General features: G+C 40.1%; 1 protein-coding gene across 4 annotated transcripts in view; it reads right to left on the reverse strand.

The window, feature by feature from the left end:
* Positions 1–23,611, reverse strand: part of sbf1 (SET binding factor 1) — a 67,567-nt gene that overhangs the window by 41,343 nt on the left and 2,613 nt on the right. For all 4 annotated transcript variants that reach the window (XM_023286502.3, XM_023286501.3, XM_023286500.3 and 1 more), the window contains exons 2-5: positions 4,548–4,633; positions 1,809–1,946; positions 641–769; positions 185–295 (exon numbers count right to left, since the gene is read on the reverse strand). In XM_023286502.3, coding sequence (XP_023142270.1) covers positions 185–295; positions 641–769; positions 1,809–1,946; positions 4,548–4,633 — 464 coding nt within the window. The remainder of the gene's footprint in view (positions 1–184; positions 296–640; positions 770–1,808; positions 1,947–4,547; positions 4,634–23,611) is intronic.

The following is a 23,611-nucleotide window of genomic DNA, read 5'->3' on the forward strand; positions in this document are numbered from 1 at the left end:
CTTGCAGCCTGAGTGAGCTGCACTGCTGATTAAAGCATGGTGGACACAAGTTACAGTTTTTAAAAAGATCGTAATAAATGGTGTCACATATTATCTCCTTCACAAACTGCAACTGCTGTTGGTGGGTACAGATATCATTACAATTTAGAGAAATGAGAAAAAGATGAATGGCCAGTAGATATACCTGGGAGCCTCCAGCGATGGGGATGACACAGGTGAGGAGATTTCCGATCACTGTTTCCAAGGGGACAGACAGGCCATCTACATGGACGGTGTAGATCAGACCCAGGCAGTTCTGTTCAATCAATAAGAGAACATCAACAAAACCATGAAACAAGGCCAAATGTAATCCATTGACTGTACAAAAAAGGAAAAGAGTGATAGCCAGCATGACCGAAAAGTAAACAAAAAAAAATCCTACATCGTGCAATCAAATTTTTCAGCATTATATGCCATTTCTATTCAATCCTTATTGATTTCAAACGACACACAATCCATTCACATGCTAGGTAATAAAATAGCAGCACCAAGTGTTGAGATAATGTGTTTTGCTTCATATTAAACCCTCCAACTGAAAGTCAATGCACACAAATTCAAACACTTGTTGATGTCATATTTGGGGTAGTTGTCTGTGTCGTACCCTGAACACCTCAGTGTAATCCAGACGGGACACAAGCACCAGGCTCTTTGGGCCGAAGACCTTAGTTGGTTGGATGACAGCTAGCTCCTCATCTGCTTCATCCGCCTCGCTGGCCTCAGCCTTCTGCAGCTAAATAGAGCAGGAGCAAATATTACTGCAATCAAATCAGGCTGAGATAAACACTTTAAATTATAACCCCATTTACACTTGAATACACATATCGTGGGACATAGGTAGTGTTGTACCAACCACAACAGAGACACAGGTACAGATCTTGGTGCAAATGCCTCTTGGTCATGTGTTTAAAATTTTAAAAAAAAGAGGCAGTCTTCATTGTGAAACTTCAAAATACACACAAACTTCAAAATAGCTTCTCCCACTTACTACAGTGAATATCCATAATGTCAACACATTAATGTTTCTCTATAGGCAGCTTTCCACTGCAGAAACTGTGTCTGCTTCATCAGCTCTGTTTCCATTGGATCTTTAGTTTGGACCACAACATTAACTCAAAGTGCCCCAAAGCAATGACAAACAGTAGTTACTGGATGCTTTAGTTCAGTGACCAAGTAGGAAATAGAATGGAGAACATCAAGAGGGCAGACAAATATAACTTGTCCTGTCTGAGTTTAACTAGCAGTTGTCTTCTCCGAGTTTGACCAAATACTACTGAGACCCGTACAGCAGTATTTTAGGGTTGCTCAGAAGTACCTACCTGGAAGTAGGTACTTTTCTCTACCTGAAAGAGGTTCTATTGGGGCGGTTCTTGTGGTCGGAACACACAATAAGGTTTGTGTCATCCCTAATATGGCACACAAGTTCCTGCAGTGGAAATCAGCCTTCTGGCTGAGAATGACTGGCTGCAAAAATCAATACCACAAAACAGTTTCTTGACATGGCTCTTTAAACACCTATTTACTGCACCTAACATTATAAATTATGTAAAATGTCTGCAATTTTTTTTTTTAAACAAATGTGCTTAAAAGTTCTTCAGTTTTCATTTCTTTTATAAGTAATACATATTACAAAAGCCACTGTGTGACCATGATGCCACAAACGCCACACAGTCCAGCACTTGCAGACTAGTTGTGAACCCTGAGTGGGATTGTTGCAGCTCAAACACCTCCAACTGATCCCTGTGACACTGAATACATGGCGTGTGTCCTACCTGCGGGTTGTCTAGGCCTTCCCAGAAGGTGAAGCAGGCACAGTAGTGACGTTCCGAGTTGATGTCAGTCAAAACCGCTACAAAAAAGGAGGCTGGCTGCCGCTCGGGAACCAGCTGCCAACCACTGGGCTGACAGAACTAAACAGAAGGAGGGCAGTAAATGTAGGAAGGTAATGGTAGTGTTGGGACGAGAGGTGAAACAAGGACATGGGTTGGAATCAGATGGGGATGGGAAGAAAGGGCAATAGGAGAGGGAGAGAAAGATTAGTGTACATGCCTACCTGGTTGATAAATCAGACATCAGTGTGTCACATGCTGTTCCAGCAGCACCTCAGGGTGATTCATCCAGGGCTGGGCTATCATTAACACTACAAACAGGTTCTGAAAACTTTCCATCTGCTTTAAAACTATACTAACTTCACCATGGCTCATTCTGAGCATTGTGACAGTATATTCATGTCTAGGTAGGCAAACAATAGAAGGTCAATATTAGCAGTGCTTTTGTTGAGATATGACATTTATTTTTCATTATTCATTAGGTCGAGGAACTAACCTGACTTGATCTGAACTTGGCAAATGGCCAGTGCAAACATGTTACACGGGCCATTTGCTAGTTGGTTTAAAGTTTATCCACAACGAAACCATTTATGAGGCAATTTTAAGTTGTGCCTTACACAGAGCACATGTCCTTTTAACTGACCGACATTTTTATCTAATGTGTGACTCAGTCCTGACTGAGCAGGACAATAGTCGACCAGTATAGTTTTTTCATGTTTTTGATGACTGATGTTTGGAACCAATATATGTGAGCAGTAAAACAAAAATTTTGGTGTCAAAATACAAAACTTTGTTGAAATTTGTATATTTATGATTCACGTATGTTTAATAAATGAGAACATTTCATCATTTAAACCTTCAGTTTTGATTGGCTACTATCAGTAGCATGTATCCAGAGTGATAGTGTGGTGGGTAGGACAATCTTTGAGACGATAGAGAGTTGACTAGAGAGAGAGAAAGATGGCTGCTTCAGAGCCCAAGTAATACATTTTTTAATTATTTTATCTTTTGGGGAATTGCTTAAGAAAAGTTGATACTGATAGCTGGAAAAATGCTGAACGTCATATTCGATAATTGGCTGGGCTGATAATCAGTCATCCCCAGGTGCCAAGAATGTCGCAATGCATAAGAACGGTGCATTTCTAAATAATATGTGAAAAGTTTCTGAACATGCAGTGGCTTTTCCTGGGCACTTGTGAAAACTAAATCCTGTTGACACTCATTCAAATCAAAGAAACTTCTATGTCTACATTCCTTTAAGGTCAGGGTTAAGGGATTTACTTGCCCATCAAAATCATTTTAAATAATATATTTAATTAAATATTCAGATATTCTTTATGACGAAAGTCGGCAGCCCCCCAGTGTGGGGACAATCTACATTATACCACATAGTGGTGTTAGACACAACCAACAACATTATCAGACCTTTAAAGAACCCTTATTATACCTTTTGCAGACCTTTTATATGCTCAAAAAAATCTATGACACCTAAGGAAATGAAAAAAACAAAAAAGCATAATATGGACCTTTTAAGGGAACATGATTGAAAAAAAAGAGACTGCCTTAATGGTGGGGTGGCACTGAGGGAAAGGTCAGGGAATCACCGACAATACAGTTCATCCCAAACAACCACACAGTTCCATAACATATATTATACAATCAGGCTAGTATTTGTGTAGTCATTGGAAAAACCAAGTGAGACTACACAACTAGGTGTGGGAAATCTGACAATGTTGCACTATGGACAATCTTAATGTGGCATATGATCTGCTTCAGAGGAATTGTACAAACTGCATCATGAAAAAAATAAATAGTGCTGTTTAAACTTTCCTACTCCACCTGAACTAAATACTGAACTGTTCTCTTTCATAGGAGCTCTGTAGTGACCAGTAGCAATTATCAAGCTCGCTTCACTGGGTGGAAACTCAAGTAGTGTCAAAGCAGGGGGTGATACAAATCTCCAGTCTCCAGTCGGTACTTTGAGAGTAAATTCAGATCAAAAACAGGATGCAAAGATTTGTGACACTAGTCTTGAGTTGCAGTTACATGCTTTGCACCAAGGCAGCCTGATGCAAACTAATCGCATGTTCACAAGGTCAATTACATCTGTGATGACAACTGCAATTTAGATCACCGGCTGTATTTCAACTCAAAAAGATCTTTTAATGATCTTTTGGCTGGATCATCCCACCTCTACATTGCAATTCTTATATACTCCCACTGGTGGATAAAAAGTTTAGACTTGTGATTCACAGCTCAGTTTATCATCAGGCTTATGGCTCAAAATGGGCCACAATGGCTCCCAAGATCAAATGCATCCTTACTTGTTGGTGTAAAAAATAAGCCTAAATAATGTTTTCCTAGATACGGTACATCTCTAACAAGTTGGAAGACAAGCTTCATGATACATATAAAAGGCTTCATTCAAAATAAGAAAACTATAGGCTTCCCTATTTCTCTGTTTCTCTATTTCTCTCTCTGTTTTTGCTAAAACCTTTGACAAAGTCACCGACTCATAACTCATTAATTTGGCACAAAAATACCACTCACACATGTCAGAGTGTGAAGAACATAGTTCTTGAGAGTTGTATTGTTGAATTGAGCCCCATAACCCTGACAGGGTTAAGAGTCTTCTTGTGGCCACTGAGGTCCACAGGAACATGACTGTAAGTGTTGACTTACCAGCTCTATGCCTTGTGGGAATGGGCTGTCCTCCCAGTCTTTCTCAGGAAACCGCTGGAGAATGCGACCTTGACCTTCACCCTCCACTGCAGGGAAACACAGAAAGGGGCAAATGCAGGGATCAGTGGATGTAATTTACATTGTTGGTCTATTTTTTCTTCAATTAGGCTCTTTAGACATTTTTCTAAACCAAAGTAGCAATCTTTTGCTTCATTTTTCTGTTCAGCTCTTGTCTGTCAGCATTCAAATAAACCCTAAATTCAAATTATGACAGCATGATCTGGGAGAATGGCAGCTAGTAATACAATGGCACATGTTTTCAATTACCTTTGAAACCTGATGTAATTTTTCATGTGCAACTTCACCCCCAGCTCTGACCCTAGCATCACTCACTGCATAACTTTGAAAAATGCCAAAAAAGTGGCCGGGGGGGGGGCTGGGATGTGTACGTATGTTCAGCACACAACAAAACACAGATTTACAGCTTAAAAATAGCTGCCACTTCTCATGGACGCATTGCTTGGGTCTGGCTTTGCTCTTCACTGATTGGTTACAGACTCTTTGAACTGACTGGCTGTGAAAAACAGATGAAAGTGTTCGTTATCTTACAGAAAGCAGGGTCTTAATACAAGCTCGCAAGAGCGCCATAATTTGCGTCGTTATGCCAGCTTTGTTGCAGGAAAAAGCGCCGTTGTAATCAGAGTGCTGCAAAAAGCAGTGTTTTTTTTCAACATAAAATGGAGTTTGTTCTAATCATGGACAAATAAAGGACATGTATGCCCTGTGTGGCTTTCCATATTGTATGTATGTGTGGTGTAGGAGTCACTTAGTAGCATCCTCAAGCCAGAGGAAAGTGGGGACCAACACAGAATTGGACATTAGTGTGGTCAAGGACCCTAGCGGTCCTGAGCTATATGAACTTGAAGCACAACAAAGCCCGAAGCTGGGGCTTTTTGAATGACGTGTCTACATCAGCACATATTTAAAAATGTGCGTGATTTGGATACCGTATTGTCAAGTCACCTTTTGTTCAGCGGTGTAATAAAAACACAGAGGACTTTTGTGAAGCCTTTACATCTGTTTGCTTCTCTCATCCACTCTGTGCCTACTGAATTTAATACTGGCAGAATCCCTGTTGAGATTTTGTTTCACAGATATTTCTGTTTTTTTTTTGTCAGACAGCAGAGCAAGTATGAAACTGGGATGAAAATGCAGCCCATTAACACACTAAGCATCACTTTTAAGCTCCACTCTGTCAATCAGGGCAGACGCAGAGAGTGAAGTAAGACCTTGTACTCACAGGGAAATACTGGCAAAAGCAGCTTAAGGTTTTCCAAAAAGTCGCTGATTTGTTGCTAGTTGCTGTTATGAACAAAAATTTGCTAAACAAGTCTGAAGCACGAAGTAAAGCTAAACAAATGTAACGACAATGCTAGTTTCACAGACTTCCAATGTCTTCCTTTGCAAGGTTCAGAATGATTTAAAACAGCAGATGGTATGTTGACCTATTTCCATCACTTGTATTTTTAGAACTTTGGTAAATGTCACCATCATCAACGAGTTCATTCACAGTAGAGACAGAGACATGTTTAAGTGTGCAGTACCTCTTTAATGGCATTCTATGCACAGTGAAGCAGCAAAGTGGAATATCACAGTATTCATACCAGTGACACGGAAGTATGTTTGAAGGATGTTGCCACAGAGGACAGTTTTAACTGTTCAAACGAGGTCACAGAAAACCATCTTATTCTATGACCTGAAGCTGTGCCCTTGGATACAAAAAAACAATCTAGAATAGAATAGAATAGCTTTATAGTCATCAGCTGTATCTGTATCTGCAATACAATGTAACCTGCAAAGTAAAAAAGGTAGTAAGGCAGAAACATTTTAAGTTCATTTTTAAACATTTGAATCTGATTAAAAATATTATGTTAAGCCAGCTACCAATCAACGAATCTAATAATCAATTTCTTCATAGTTTGGGAAGTGTGCACAGTTGTTTTTGTTAAAGGTACAATTAAAAGCATGGACATGTAGGCAGTTGGTAGAATATGTGATGCATGTTGTCAGGTCAGTCCATTAAATAAGCCTGTTAAACATTAGTGAGATTTGTTAAAATGCTTGTTTGCTGCTGGTTAATGAGGCCATTTCCACTGTTGGCCAGGGCCTGGCTCATCACAATGACACAACAAAAGGCCGACTTATGTAACCCCCACAAGCCTGTCTTTCAGCTTAGTTCCAACTGAAGCCCAGCAGGCTGCTTAATGGCAGCATTCATCACGTATCCTTCCAATACAAAGGATGTGAATCTACAATAAACTGCACAAATCCAAACACCATCCAACACTCACTAAAGGAGAAGTTTTCACCAGCATTTAAACCAACCATTTCTTCTAAACTGTGCCTCTGATAAAACAGAGCCTATGGGCCTTTACCAAGGGAACTAAAACAGAAGCACAGGCACACAGACAATACACAAACAGAAAGTAGGCCAGCTCCCAAAACACACAGGGAAATGCTCAAGTCATCCCTCTCCCTTGTGAAAAGGGAACATGAGGAGGCTTGTGGGAGTGGTGCTCTGGGATGAAGTCAAAGACAAGAGGTTAATTTCCTTTGACTTTTGATATGAGTGCCACTCATTCCTAAGCCCTGACCCATTCTGAAGTGTTCTGGTAATGATAAAAATTACTGAAAACCTTAAAAGGCACACCATGAGCTGCACTTGGGGTATTATTGTTTGTAATTTGAAACAGTATGAGGTAATGTAACTTGAAACACCTAAGGCCAAAGGTGTATTTTATGTGAGTACATGTCAATTAATGGCATATTTGGGCATCATCATGCCACATACAGTCATAGACAATATCCTCGTTTGGGGTCAAAATGGATCTTTAACCTCAGACGATCAAATAAATAAAAATATGACAATAATATAGAACTATTAAGACGTGACTGAGCCAAACCCACTGGTACACTTATTAATCATGTGGTAAAGTATACGTGATCTGATGCATGCTGTGACTTGCTGTCACCTCCCTACTATCTCTTTAGAAACGTTGATATTAAAAGGAGCATACATGCCACCCAGTACGGGCACACATAATGTTCTGTCAAAATATGTAGTCAATGGATGACGATGAATGTGGGTGTGTCTGGTGAGCTCAATGCACAAAAACAAACAGACAGTGTCAAGGCTGGTGCAGCTCCACTATCAGCCAATAATGAAGAAGGGTGGAGATTATTCATCCAGTTAAAGCAGGACATCAGAGGGAGCAGTGTGTGAATGAGTAGCAAAGGATGGTGTTGGCAGTTACACGCAGGTCTCATGACAAGAGACGCTAGAAGCATGCATACAATCACTGTCACTCTCATGTTAAGTGTCTGAACTCAGTGTCCTCCACGCACTGGGCTGTTTATAAGACAAGGAGGCAAAATAAATGCCACCTTGTCACGAGAGGCCAATTTTCAGTCTAATCTAGTTATGTCAAGAATACTGCATGCACACAAAAGGAATCTCTGGAATGTAAACAAGACTTAAAGGGTTCCACTTGACTTTACAAAACCAGTCATTACTCGGTTATGAGAGGCACAAAGGGAGATGGTGACTGTCCCAGGATGAAAATAAAAACTACTTTCAGTAAATATTCCCCAAGATTCACTGTAGACAGAGCCCTAACTATTGCCTATGTTAGTCTGACATGGCAGGAATGGACTACCAAAGCAGTGTTTTCTTCGGCTCAGATGTACAAATTTCCATTGTTGAAAAAGGCTGATAGAATTAAATGAGACACTGCTAGAGATGTCTGTCAGTTAATAGTAAAAGCTCTTCTTTGAATATAATAAGGACTACAGGGGCACAGAGCTGGTTCACAACTTTGCTGACTCATCACAGCTCAGTGTCAGAAACTCTGCTGTAACACAGTGAACAGCAATATCTGCTACCATGACAACCAAAACCTTTATACTCTAGTATGCAGACGGTAAAATCAGATTAAACAGGATTTGTCATGTACATTTAGGAAAAACAGCACATTTGCAACCAAAAACAACCAGTGAAACAGCTTTAAATATCTTCTCTGTGTGCAGACTGGTCAGCCAATCATTTCCACAGCCATGTTCACCTCCACCCATCACCATAACTCCATCAGCTCAACTGTGAGTAATATTTGCTCTTACTGAGTCTTGTACTAAGTACTATTTTTAAAATAGCACACTTGAAGTTGCAGTGTTTACCAGCACCACTATATCCGACAGGACACAGCAATGGAGCATTGTGTCAAAACAGTAAAAACCTGTAACCTCATTTATAGTTTTTCTAAAGTCTTATCCGCAATGCCACATAAAGGAAAAGCAATCATGTGTGGGTCTAATATTTCTGCAGAAAATTAGCATGCATGCAAGCATAAATCACATGAAAAAAGCAAGCTATGACCCTGTCAGTCCTAGGAGGGAGGTGCAGCAGTATCTTCATATCACCAGCACTGCCACAACATCTGGCATCACACTAATGGCATCCAAGGTAACGTAAAATTCAAACAGTGATGTTATTTTAAACTTTTGTTCTTTAAACTGGTGAGCATTTCTGCATTTGGGGGTATTTATAAAGGAGCTACAGAAGCTCATTTTGAAATGTATTTCACAGAAACACGCTTGCATGATGTGATGATTGCAAAAGTTGAGACAACTGGGTTTCTTGATAAATATGGACCGTGTGCTACTACATACCCGAGGCATTCACATGAAAAAAACTCAATTGACTATTCCAAAAACTCAACTGACTATTCCAATATCTCAAGAACAAGGTGTATGATGCCAACAAGATTGAAAAACAACAACTCCTTACACTTAAATACTAAATTTCCAATCTTTCAGTTGTGACAAAAGCTCCAAGTCCACAGTGCCAATGCAACAATGCAACTGTGAAGTGAAAGTTGGGTTATTGTGAGCAGATGTCATCACAGAGTTGTTAACTTGAGGTGAGCATACGATGTGAGTGGTTTTCTCACTCTTCAACACTTACATGAACACAAGTTTGACTCCAACACAAACACTTATTTAAGTGCTAGAGCACTAGATACTGTGCCACATTGTTAATGCCATATTTATACGATTTTCAGGTTTGTTTGGAGTTGCCTGTAAGAAGTCGGCACTAACATGATGTGATTAATTTGAGTGCCATCTCAACTGTTTGCTAGGTCTACATGGAGACTACTAGAGTAGTCATATGACTACATTTGTACTGCATTATGTAAGGCTTCTATTTATTTGAATTGAAATTCTAATCTTCATTCAGCTTTATCTGTTTTTAATTTAACTATTTTGCCATAAAAACAGATTTAATTGACACAGATGCAATTAATGGTAAGAGCAGCTTGATTACCTATGTAACTAAAGAGGAGGCCATAAAATCTAGAGAAAAATCATCATAATGTTCCCCTATGGCAAACATAACTGATTAAAATGATATTGTTGACTAATTAGAAGCAATGTAACATAAAGAGGAGAAAAAAACAGTGTGAATGTAGAAAGTGAAACAAGTTTTTCATGTGGTACACTCGGCTGTGACAAGACAAGAAGTTGCTGTCAAGGTTGTGACGCTGCCTGTTGTAGCATGTGCATTTAAAGCCGGTTTCCAGTATACAGAATTCCGCACCTTCATTTAAGATACAAAAATGGAACAACTGTCAACATTGCTCCCACGTCCCCACCGCTATAAATACAAAAGAATACAACATTAATAAAAAGTGGTATCTACTACAGTGTCTTACCCATTAAGTCTTACTTTATCAGATTCATGACTGTAGCTGTCATATGTCTTTGGCCATTCAGATTGCTTTGATCAAATTACCCATTATTGAACTGAATTTACTTCAACTGGTGCAGAAATTGTGCAGCATGAGACTGGATTGATCGGCTGTTTGTTGGCAGAGCATAGAGTGCTACCAAACACAAGAGCCATATATTCGGTTCGTAACGTCCGACAGTGGAGGACAGAGACGGACGGACGGAACATAACAGAACGAGCCGCACATTATGATCAGTTCGCAATGTCTGACAAAGGGGGGGTGCGCTAATTGACGAGCCGAATACCGATCGTGCGACATCATCCAAGGAGGATCCGAATATTCGGATCTCAAAATAAATATTCGGATATCACCATAACGACCGAATATTCAGAGATCCGGATATTTGGGTCCAGCCCTACTGACAACTCCATAAAACACATTAATACTGCAAGAAACAAGCTTTGTCTTGTGTATATTAGCACAGAAAAATAAATCCAAGTATTGTACAATTAAGTATATTTGCAACAACACAGCAGAATCAAGTTTGTATGTTGGCCTGCTGGCCTCTGGAGACCAGAGCCTGTACACTGACATTTTTTTTGTTTTTTCTCACATGCAGTGCAAAGCTAGCAGAGATAGACTGAAAATCAGCTGGGCCAATGCAGGCTGGAATCCGCTTATTGCAGACACATCAGTATCGGTGTACAATTACACCAACCAGAAACTGCAGTACAAAATCACCAGGCTAAGTGTGAGGTGATTTAGAAACAGTGCCTCCTGAATATAATTTTCAACCACAGAGGACTGACAAGATGCAGTGTACTTTGCATGCTGTCGCTATTTTAAAACAAAAAAATCTACACTATCAATATTCAGGTTATGTGACTATGTTATTATTATTATACTATTTTAATAATGTAGGGAACCCACATTAGAATGTGTGGAAAGACAAAAGGGTAACTAAGTGAATCTGAGTGTATACCTAATGCAGGACTGATAATAACAAAATGAGAAAAAGTTGTGATGAAAATGTTTACCTTAAATAAGTACTGCACTGTTTGTAGATGATTCTGCAAATTTACATTTGAAGTGATAAGCTGCATTTCACATAAGTACTGTGCAACATGCAATATGTCCACCTCTATTTGCAGAATTGCTAAATAGTATGGTTAGAAATTAAGCTGCCAGGTTATCTGTTTGAGGTGGATGAAGGGAAATCATGCAGATAGACTACTCAGAAAATGACCTTGTATCACACAATGAAAATGTCATATTACTAACTGCGGGTCCACTGGTAAAAACATTCTATTTATCTGAAGTCGGTCATAACCCGCCATGACAGTCTGACAGGTCTGACTTGCACATGTGCGCAACCTCATGAATAACATCATGGCAAGTTTTTTTTTTCTGCAATGTTTGCATTTTACATCATCATCTTGATCACTTCAGAAAAGACAAATGTTCTATAGGACGGAGCCTTAAATCTGACAGTAAGTCCAGCCTGAAACTATTGCATTTTTACTGCAATGACAACAACAAAAAGTCTCATTTGATATGAGCTCCTCCTTGTCACACCCAGTGCATTCCAGCCAGATCCAGTTAGATTAGTCTAAACTTGGCTGAGATTCCAGTGGGCTTGGGGTACAAAACAGACCTGCAGAACTAAGTGGTATTACATCCTGTCATACTGTAAGATTGGCACTTTAATTTAAACCTTCATATTTTCCTGAAGGCTGACATTTACAAAGCTGGGTCATCATCCCTGTTTTGTTAACAAACCCAGCACCTTACCTTAAATCGAGCACTTACCAGTATAGGCCAAAAAGTTCACACACAAATGATCATCAAACTAATTCAAATCAAAACAATTAATGCACCTTTTGTCATCAAAATAAACTGTTAATTCAGTAATTTTCTTTAAACCAAAATCATACAGCCCATACAACAAACATGGCAAATATTGACACTGGCAGGCAGTGAAAAAAGTTAGAGGTCAGCAAAGAGCGCTATTGTTCAGGTAGACAACGGTCTGCAGGCATGAGTGCATGCAGAGCTGCTGCTGATGTAAGACAACAGTTTACAAGGGCTCACTATCAGTCTACGTGGTGTGACAGGAATGTGAAATGAGTGTAGAGGCCATGCAGGGATATGACATCCAGCTATCAGCCAGACCTGTTGCGTAACAGCAGCAGCTTAGTGCCTGCACATGTTTCTGACATCAGATTGTCTTCTTGATTTAGTTATTGTCTTTTGCATAAAACTCTGAATCTCAAATACAGGCTACTATAATATGGACTCTAAATGTAGGTATCCATGAGTGCATATTGCAATTATTTATTTACTTGACAGAATATTGGGTCAGCTTAGCTCTGTGCCCAAGTCACATCTCCCTTGAGGACAAAAAGCACATGTTATGGTATAACAAAAACTTGAAGGATTCTCAGAGTGTGCTTTCCTTCACCTAGGCCAATTCCTAGATCAAAACCAAAATGTAATGGGTTCTTCCTCTGCCCATGCTCCACCTTTCCACCAAGCATCATAAAATGTGGCTTGGTAGTATTTGTGTAATCTTGCTGACAGACTGTGGCCCTTGCATATGGCAGCACACACCAAAAGTGTCACCATTAGTCATTGTGATAATCAGTCAGTCTACAGTTATGGCGTTGTGTTGCTTGACCCATAAGAGCAGCTTTAGTTCCCACTGACAATGCTTTCTCACAGGAGTGTAGATTAAGAAAAATGATCTATACACACTCATAAACTAAAAGGGTAAATGTCTCCAAATTTGAAACAACATAAAGCATGACACACACCAAATAACAACAAGAAAAACAGCGGTCACAAGCCACACTGGCTGAAAGCACCATAAACATAACAAACTACAGCCTAAAATGTAACCACTGGCTTGATTTAACACCTCTGACAGACCGTTCAAAGCTGCACTGTGTTTTCTGTTATTTGCCCACCTCATCATGCAGAAGGAATGTAAAAGTAGTTTACCGTCTGAACAATACAATCAGCAAGTCTCTATCAATGCATTCAGTTCTTACAGTGCTGAGCAACCAAACAGGCTACATCAGCCCAATGAGGCTTCCAGGTTTGTCAACCAGATATTTTTGTTGCAGTTCTTAATAAGTTCTGCAAATTTAAAAATATACGTAAAATATTAAACTTCATTTTCAGCTATCTTTAAGACTTAGGCTGCTTTAAACTATAATTAACCAAATTTGACCACAGTTACAATCACAGCCTCCTGCTAGTCACAGTCTAACAATTAAAATAAAAACATTTGTGGATAATCTGGTCATATAAAGGTTTCCAAAAAAATTAAAATGGGGACTGTAAACCTGACAATGATGAAAGGAAGGAGCGAGGGATGAAATGTGGGTCATACATATGTGCCAGAGCTGGCAATGAATCCTTCCAGATGATCACTAGCAGTGACAGAGGATGGAAGGAGCTTGACTACTCATGTGATACCAGAACGATGACAGAGTTGAAATGAGTGCTCAGTGTGTATGTCTGTCTGTCTGTCTCTGTGTGTGTGTCATGCTCTTGGTGCTGAACCAGACCGCAGCTTCTCGTTCTCGAGCTTCCAAACCACAGTGACACGACATCAGGCTGTTTCCACGGCGACTGCAGCAGTCGGGACCAAAGAGCTCAGAGTCTGGTGTGTTTTCATGCTTGTTTGTGAGCCGATTTGCAACTATGTACAAAATGAGGTATTTAGGTTGGTGTAAAGCAAGATCTTTCTGCATAAAGTCCTCAGAGAGGAAGTTTACTTGCACTGCATTATGCTGCAACAATATGTGCTACATAATTCAACAATGGTATGATTATGTTTAATGACTAGGATTCTTTCTGAATCTCTACATTTGAACCACACGCAGCAGTAACTACACTGCAGGTTAAGTGCAATCTGAAAGTAAAAGAGGGGCTTTGCCCATCAATGCATTACTTTTCACAACAGTATCACCACACTGTTAAGACAACATCTAAATAAACATTAGAGTTGAAGCTTTGGGGGTGAAACATCCAGAACTATGACATCATTAATTTCATGCTCCACACCCTCTCACACTGCTCTCTCTGCTGTCCACCCAGCTTGCTATTACACACAAATTCATTTACACATGAATACACAGCACTCACTCGTGCACTTTATGATACACACACATGCAGGACAATGTTGTTGAGTCATATGAAGGAGCATGAGTCACTCAGATTAAAAGCAGCGTTGCTGTCCTCATTGGGTCAGGCGAAACACAATATGCTTTTATTTCACTCAAGTTCACAGAGCTTGGTGATGGAAAAGATGATAATACTCGATAAACCAATGAGTCAATCCATGTTCAAAACTTACTGACTGAGCTAAGCTGCCATTTAGGAACCAAATAGAGAATGAAAAACGTTCCATCTGGCAACCGCCGTCGCCCTGGAGACAATGTAGGACATTTTCTTTGTGCAAAAGCTCTTCAGCAAACTCACATCCTTCCTGCAAAACTAATGTGCCCCCTCCTTCCACCATCCAAGCCCCAAAACAAAAAGGACAAGCTTTCCAGGAGAGGAAATGGCCTCAGAAGGGGCACAGCAGCCAGAGTGACCAAACTTATTTCAGTTGTAGGCAGTTGGTTGCTTCAGATCTGACTCACACAAATGTCACAGACTGATGATCAACACCGTGAACTTAATTTCTTCTCACTTCTCATTTCACCTATGCAGCCATCTGTGACAGTTCTCTGTCTGAGCCATCAAACAGATTCGATAGAGCGGGGAAACCCGCCAAAGCTCAGAGAACACAGGCCATCTACTTTCTAGTCACTCTGAGTTTCTGGATCAAGTATGTCTAGGATTCAACTTCCACTTGACACAAACTAAAATAGGCCTGTTTTGTCATTCATGTTCTGGTCATAAATAGCATATCAGAACATTATGTGGAAAAGATGCGATCAGTAATTCTGAATTATATAAATTTTATGTTAAACCTAACCTCTGCTAGTACAAATCTTTTGGCCACCAAAATATTGAATCTATTATTTTTGCAGGCATGATCATACCACATTTAAAAACACCTAAATCAACACACCATAACAATCATTCACATCAGTGGAGTAGGACAGCAGACATAGATCAGCAAAATACATTTTACAGAGATTTACTTTGGTAAACTACGACATTTGTGCTACTGACCAATAGCAGGTGGATTGGACAGGGACAGACAGAGTGTCCAAAATGGAGGAAGCAGTCATAGCTAATCAGCACTGTATTCAACCTCCTCTGAGTAGAAATTCTGACACAAAAGAAGAATTGTTTCCCAGAGTTATGAGACAGGAGTCAGTGGTACAAATGTCTTTGGAAAAAACTGTGTAGTTTTGTTGTGTGTTGTTGTTGCAATTGACATTGAGACCATTTTTGCTGTGCCATTTTCTGGTATTTGTTGAGGTTTGACACTACAGTTTTGAGTATTTTTTTTTTTTTAAATTGAATTATTGATGGCAATTAAGTAACTGTTAATGACTAACACCCCCATTACTCATGACATAATAACTAAAGTAGGTGTGAGGGAGAATGCTTCTTTAAGGTGTACGAATAGGAAGCATTTTACAAGTATTAACCACTTACTATTATTTTTTTTTAAAAAAATGGTACCACCCTAACTGTCTCAGTTGAGTGTAACAGCCTTTGGGGTGATTTTTACGTAAAGGACACAGGACGAATATTTGGAGAAAATCCAAAGGACGTTACGCTTATTCTTGCTCCTGAATGCCACACTAGCTAATGTTAACTTGGGAGCAGAGTCTGCTATAATCAACAAATGACTCGCACACAAACTCTATATAAGCTCAAAAAACAAAGTAAAGTTTTTGCTAGTCTGGTAAAATGAGAATTTGACCAATGCTGGAGAATACTAGGATGAACATAAAACAGTTTTCTGTTGCAGGAACTTACAGGGTGATTTAGGGCAAACAAAACATTTGTGTTTGTTCCACCTGCAAGAACTGCTCCTGTAGAACTTCTTTAACCCTTTGATGCATAAAATGAGCCAAAAGTGACCCAAATCCAATGGAAAATGGGTATCTACTGACCCACACTGTGCATCAAAGGGTGATGAGCCGTTTTGTGGGGAGATAACTGTACCTACTCCAGGGTAGGTACTTCTGACTGGCTTTGAAACACTACTTTGCAAGTCTTAACGTTAACTGCTCAAACTCAAGAAGACAAATGCTGACAAGTGGTCTTCTCACTGTCTTCAGCAAGTAGAAGTCATCTCCTCTCTAACATCACCATCTTTAACATAAAATTCACCATTTACTCTAAAAACTGTCAAATACATCTCCAATATTATGAACAGTCAAACTACAATACAGTGTAACTTTAGTCACCTCATCTAGCAACATGATGCCAGCCAATAATGTACACCTTGTGTATGTTTTATCCTTGCTGTGGCCACTGCCCAGTATGCTTCCCTGTGTTCTCCTACAGAGTACGAGCACGCACTTGATGAACAGGGTGCTGACTGTAGTTCACTTAACAGCCAATGTCATCCATGTTATTAATAACAAGGGTTTTCTGAACATTACACAGACCTTTAAGAACTACTGCATGGTTGGACTCTGAGCCCTGCCATCCTGCACATACTGGCTTTAAGGTAAATGCTTTTCCTTTTATTTACATATATTTACATTTGGCTAAAGGGTAAGCAATAGTGACAAGACTTCGGACATTTGGGGTGATCGCTCTCTCCCTACTGGCTGTCACTGCCCAGTTCCCAGCATCCACCAGAGTCACAATGACTAGCACAGTGTATTTATAAAGAGGTTGACAGTCCTGAACAATCACCAGTTCAGCAGAGTTTCAGCTTGTAACAATCCAAACACAGTTCCTTTCTCACTTCTTTCTCTTGCTTTAAACGACTGTGTCTCATCAAATTCCAACACAAACTAGATATTAGAATAGCTGTATGAGATGTTCTGAATTACAGGGGTGCGCTAAAAGATATGCAGACTTTGACAAGACGGAACAACTTCTGTCTGGCTTAAGTATGTTGTAATGGACGGCAATGTAGGTGTCATTGGTTTTCCAAAGGAAGAGTTGCCTCGAAACCTATTTGTCACATAAATGTCTCAGAAGAAGCCATCTTTTGTAGGTTATGCAAATATGTCAGCATGTGGGACTTTTACATGCAGGGAGTTTTACATGGCTAATATTTGCCACTGAGGCTGGTGTGAAGTCAAAGTATGACGGGACAAGAGTCAGAAATCGAGGCCAGTATCATGGACTCACTGGTGGATGACAATCACAAGATGAACACAGCGCATGGCAAGAATGCTGACACTATGCTGTCACAGATGATGTGCAGTTATGTGCCTCTAAAGGATTTTTAAGCGGGCATGGAAACAAGAGAACTGAAAAAAAAGCTCTGTATGTACCATCAGCATTAAAATTTTATCAAGACTGGAATCATTCATCCTAGTCACACTGTAGCTGAAACACACATCTAACTTGTATGACTATGACCTAAAAAGCAGGAGCAAAGGAGAACTCAGAGAACAGTAACAGTGAACCTGCAGCTCTGGACTATTAAAAAGCCTGGGTCATTACCACACACACATTAAAATACAGGAAATAAGGTAATAATGTACACAGGTTTCAAAGAACAAGATGCAAGCTGAAATTTTGAGAGCTGCATTAGAATCCTGCAACAGGAAACATGATAGCTGTGGGCTAATACACTCAATCACAACTTATCTTCTGGTACCCTGACCTTTGTCTTCACACAACAATACATTACATCACTTGAATCATTTGAGCCAAATGTTCCTCTGTGCTTCTCCATCAGCTCTACTACATGTTACTGTCACATTGACCTCAGTTGCAAATTCACCTCCCAAACTCTTTCAGGGTATATATCACCCACACACATGTACTGGGGACTGTCTCTTGTTACCTGGGCAACCAATGGCCAAAAACCATGTACGTGTGTGATAACCAAACAGGAAGTAGAAGAAGTGACAGTAAGATAATTGAGAACAGGACGGTTGGGTTTGGGCTCAGTCTGTGGCTGACTGCCCTATTCTGGCCTACTTCAATCCCCAGAATAACCACTTTTTTCCCCCTTCAACAGTAAAAGAGTTAAATGAAGCATAGGTGATTAATAAAAGATAATACAAGGTGCATGTCTAAAAAGGTCTACTATATGGTAAAACCTTACTACATGTCTCATGGTAAAACCTAAAATGCACAAATTCAAAGTTGTACAAACAAGCCAAAACTACTACATTAAAAATGTCATATTTTTAACATATCTCCTGTCTTAACAGCAGCCAACGAGAAATGCATAATGAAGCTGAAGAGCCTCAACAATGGTCTAAATAACCTTTAAAGAACACAGACCTCGTTCTGGGGGAGGGGAGAACAGCAGAGCCACAAATATGGTACAGCAGCACAGGCATCAAACAAGGTCCAGACCAATAAATGCCCTTTAATCTGCATATTCAAACCAATCACAGGCTACAGATAAGATTAGAGCAGGCACAGTGGGTATCTGGGAGGCAGATTTTCTTTTATTTCTGAAAGAGAGATTTGACCTGGAGGCCTTCTTAATAAAGACGAGACTTAATCTTCTACCACCAGTCACTCTTCCAGTGATTCTGATGCATGTTTTCAGCTGTCACGGAGAGAATTAGTGGAAAATGACTGCCAACACAAAAGATAGATAATATTAGAATTACACAGAAATAAAGCACATTTAAAATTCCTTCAGGGAAAAAGTACAAACTCACACTTTGCAGTTTCGAGATGATGGGAGTAAATATTACCTCTTATTTAAAAAAACATAAAAACACACAGTAATATTACAAAAGCAAATGTTTATCCCTTGCATACATGGCAATGTGGAAACCACAGCGTCCAGCCAGCTTCACACTGCCAGCTCCACTAATCCCAACGACCCCTATCTTCAAATCAAAACCACTCCGGACACACTGGAATCACCCCTCGGGGATTTGAACGATTGCTCCCTTGAGCACTGACAGGCCAACTGTGAGCAGCACTGACTCAGGCTTTGTCCTGAGAGGGGACAGCAAAATTCTCGGAATTCCAGGAAAACCATCAAAGCACTAAGGATGAGGGCATCCCTAACACTCTACATCCTAACACCCTCACACACATTCACATACACTTGCCTATTATTACTATTATTATTATTATTATTATTATTATTATTATTATTAGATTAATATTTTTGGTGTCTGTTCCTGCATATGAAAAGTGTTTTCATCCTAAAAATGCCTACAAACAATGTGTTCCTGCACGAAGAAAGATCCAAAAAAAAGAGTGTTTATTGACAGACACCTTAAAGATAGACCAACTTAAAATCAGGAAATATAATGGCTGCAATCAATCTTTAAAGTTGCACACTGGCTACTACAACAGTGGATCTCCCAGTCTAAATCTAGGGCAAATCACCCAGCCTTTTGTTGCCCCCTGGGGTGCAGATCATATTTACTTAACGACATACATACACACATGCGGACATATAAAGCTGTGCTACATGGCCTTGGATTACAATCTGATCCTGCAGTATTTGACAGAAGAAGAAGTGACTGCTGACAGAAGTGGTCTATATGCCTGGTTTGAGTAAAGAAGCATGTGTGTAGAAGCATGTATCTGTATCCCTGCCCACACACCCCCTCTATTCTGTATCTGTGTAGTAGGAATGAGGGAATGAGGGCAGAGTTGGGGCCCTCGGGCCATCGTCTCCTTTATGAATAACAAGCATTCAGGACGGCAGACAGACTGCTATAATACAGCCCCACACACACACACACACACACACACACACACACACACACACACACACACACACACACAAACACAAACTAGGACTACTGCAACATCATAGCAGTGATATGACAGAGGTTTTGCAGTGACCTCAGCACCGTGGCAGCTGTTAGTGAAAGCTGAAAAAGCATTTCCTGTTTTTTAAAATGCACAGTTATAGTTGATGCCTTTTTGTTTGCTTTACTACCACAATACGACTAATGACGGTTTACCTGCTATTATATTAAGGATAAAATTACGACATTGTTGTGGTAGTGGAGAGGTCCTGTGAGGGTTTAAAATGCTCATTTAAAAGCTGACAGAAAATTTTCAAGGACACTTATGCAAATTTAAAGTTATTATTGGGACAAAAAAATGCCACTGTGAACTTCAAAACCAATATACTGACTCATCATTATTGATTTAAAAAATATTAGGGGCAGCCTAATAGCTGAGTGGTTATGCCACATACTGCATAGGTGGAACTGCCTTCAGAAGGAAGTGTCCCATTCCATTCCTGGCTGGCTGGACCTTTTCTGTATGTCTTCCCCGAGCTCTTTTCACCCACATTTCCCATCTCTCTACACTGTCTAATAAAGGCAAAAAAAAAAAAAACCTCCTAAAAAAAATGTCTAATTCTTCTGGTCAGTCTGCCACAAGCGCTCATCACAGCCCACAGGCCACATGGGGGTAAACGTTGCCATGGCAATGCAGTCAACACACAGAGACAGCCACAAACAGGCAGGCAGGCCATCTGAGTGGCAAGCGGGAGAGCAGCTCACGCCAGCGCACACATACACACACACACACACACACACACACACACACACACACACACACACACACACACACACACACACACACACACACACACACACACACACACACACACACACACACACACACACACACACACACACACACACACACACACACGTCGCTGCACCACAACCACGGCTGCGACCCAGCGTCACTATGTCCCCCTATGAAAGGCAGATTGTGAGGGCTATTTCTGGAGGGCCTTAAAGACTGCAGCCCTGCTCTAGAGTGATGGAGGAAGCGGCAGGCCACAGGCAGGCACTGCTGGCAGCATCACACACACACTCCTCTCTCCCCCATTCACCTCCTTGCTTCTTCTTTTCTTCAGTCTGACAGGTTTCTTCCCATCTAAACTGTATGTGACTTGCTGTAAATCTTTGCTTGCATTCATACACTGAGTACTTAATTCCCCTGTGGACACCAGATAAATTAGTCACTGCATCTTTGTAGTAGGTACTGGAAATACTAGACATAAGCAATAACGTGATATGGTAGTGGTAAGTGATGATCTTGGACAGCCAAAAGTCAAAACGCAAACTGTCACAGAGCCTGGAAAGAAGAAACACTTCAAACTTATTTGAGTAGCTCAAAGGCAGACATTTGCATCTGTACACAGAATTAAAGCTGAGAGGGTTTCAGTTGTTGCTTTTTATTACCACTGAAATGTAGCATCCCAGTGAGAAATGGGGCTACTCAGAACTCTAGTTACTACTGTCATCAGACTGCATCTGTCAAAGTCACAGTGTAGCAGTGTGCATGCATTTGTGTGTTACCATACTATGTGTGCAGCATTTTGCTGTTTTGGTTTAAATAACAATGTGTCAGTTGAAATGCATTCATTTAACTGATTCCTATATTTAGTATCAGGAGCTGTAGATTTTCAGTGGCATTAGTACTAATTACTAAATTCGAGTTATCATGACATCCTTAGTCCAAAATAAATATTTAATGAGTGTTTAGTATTTTTACTAAATTCACCCTGCCTCAGGGAACCTTGGTGAACTGGAGGTTTAAGACACCAAGCATACATTGTAATGTCATTTGCTGTACCCGTTTAACAAAGTACCCTAAAAAATACTCAAAAAAAGTATCCTGTCTTGTTTCCAATGTAAGTATGCATCTTAGGAAAGTGTGTTATAGACATCTGGTTATGCTAAAGACATGCACATCATCACATACTAAATTTTAAGGAAAATTAAATCAGAAATTAATTATAAATATCTGAAGTCAGAATATTTTATGCATTTGTTGTAAAAATCACAATAAATCAAACACTGTCTATTACATATGTCTATCTTTTATCTATAGCTGGGAGTCACCAATCAAAATTTCACTGTGACAACACAATGAAGATTCTTGATTTTGATTGATTCTTGATTGTCAAAACAGTTCTACTAAGTGACTGCCAATATTACTGAGATATATATATTAAAGGGCAAATAAGCACAGTTGAAATGCTGCAGCAAAATCTGTGGCAAATATGGAACGTTTTAACAACCTATCATCACATTGCCCAGCCCTACTATGTACATCTCACACTGAAAAATATATACTGAGACACCAGGTAGATGCACTGCATACAGATTTTGTGGGAACAGGAAGCGATACAAGCTGCAACCTAGCTGTGTCGTTGTCATAGCCAATAACAGGAGTTTCATTACTGAACCTTTTCACTTACTTTCCGGAGTATGTTTTTCTACATACCTACATTTTCAAATAATACACGTTGTCTAAATACAAGCAGCCAAGCACAAACTTAGATTGAACCTAGAGTAAATTAAGTTAAACTGCCAACATTTTTTTGATCACTAATTAAACTCAGTTTGTATCAGAAAGGAAAAAAGAGATTACAATATCAGATAAAAACATGCATCTGTATCAGTCAGTCTGGCGTCGCTTAAGTATTTTAAATCTCAGTCAAACTAACGAAGTTGGCAATCACAGTGGTGCCAGAAGTGAAATATGAAAGTACTTTGCTGACAGAGCTGACAACCAACCAACACCACAATCACTGCTATAAAAGTGTCTCAGTAGAGAGTCACAGCAGAACACTGCTTGATGCCTTCTGTTTCATTTACTATGGTATCATAGCACCCTTACTTCCCACTAGCAATGTCACAACTTTACAGTCATTAAAACACCGTATGATGGTAACAGGGGCAACCTGAGTTTTGTAAATACTACAGCCCACATGCATGCCTAGTCTGCTCTGTGTGCACCTCGTTGTGTCCTCGCTGGCCTCCAATGTTGTGAATGGTCCTGAGTTCACTGCAGGCTGTAGGGAGGGGTATGTGTATGTCTGTGTGTGTTAAAGAGAAAGGCTGCTCGAGCTGTCACTCCGGCCTGAAAACAACCACCCTGCATTCTGTTTAGAGCCGCAGCCACAACGACCAACACCCTCAAACTGCAGCGCCGGAGGCACACAGATGGAGCTACAATGAAGCCTGTATCTTAGTGTCTGCATGTATGTTTGTGTGTGTGTCTCCCTTCACTGTCTTGAATGAGACCCCCTCGCACAGACGCACACAAACCAAACACGCCCCTTTCCTGGTTTTCAGACACGCACAGGGGGACAATCTGGATTCTCACTCTAAACATAAGTCTCCCTCGGGTCCTCTCCCCAGTTTCCTGTTTGGG

Source organism: Amphiprion ocellaris, chromosome 21 (assembly GCF_022539595.1).
Source record: "Amphiprion ocellaris isolate individual 3 ecotype Okinawa chromosome 21, ASM2253959v1, whole genome shotgun sequence".
In the NCBI taxonomy this organism is placed as follows: Eukaryota; Metazoa; Chordata; class Actinopteri; family Pomacentridae; genus Amphiprion; species Amphiprion ocellaris.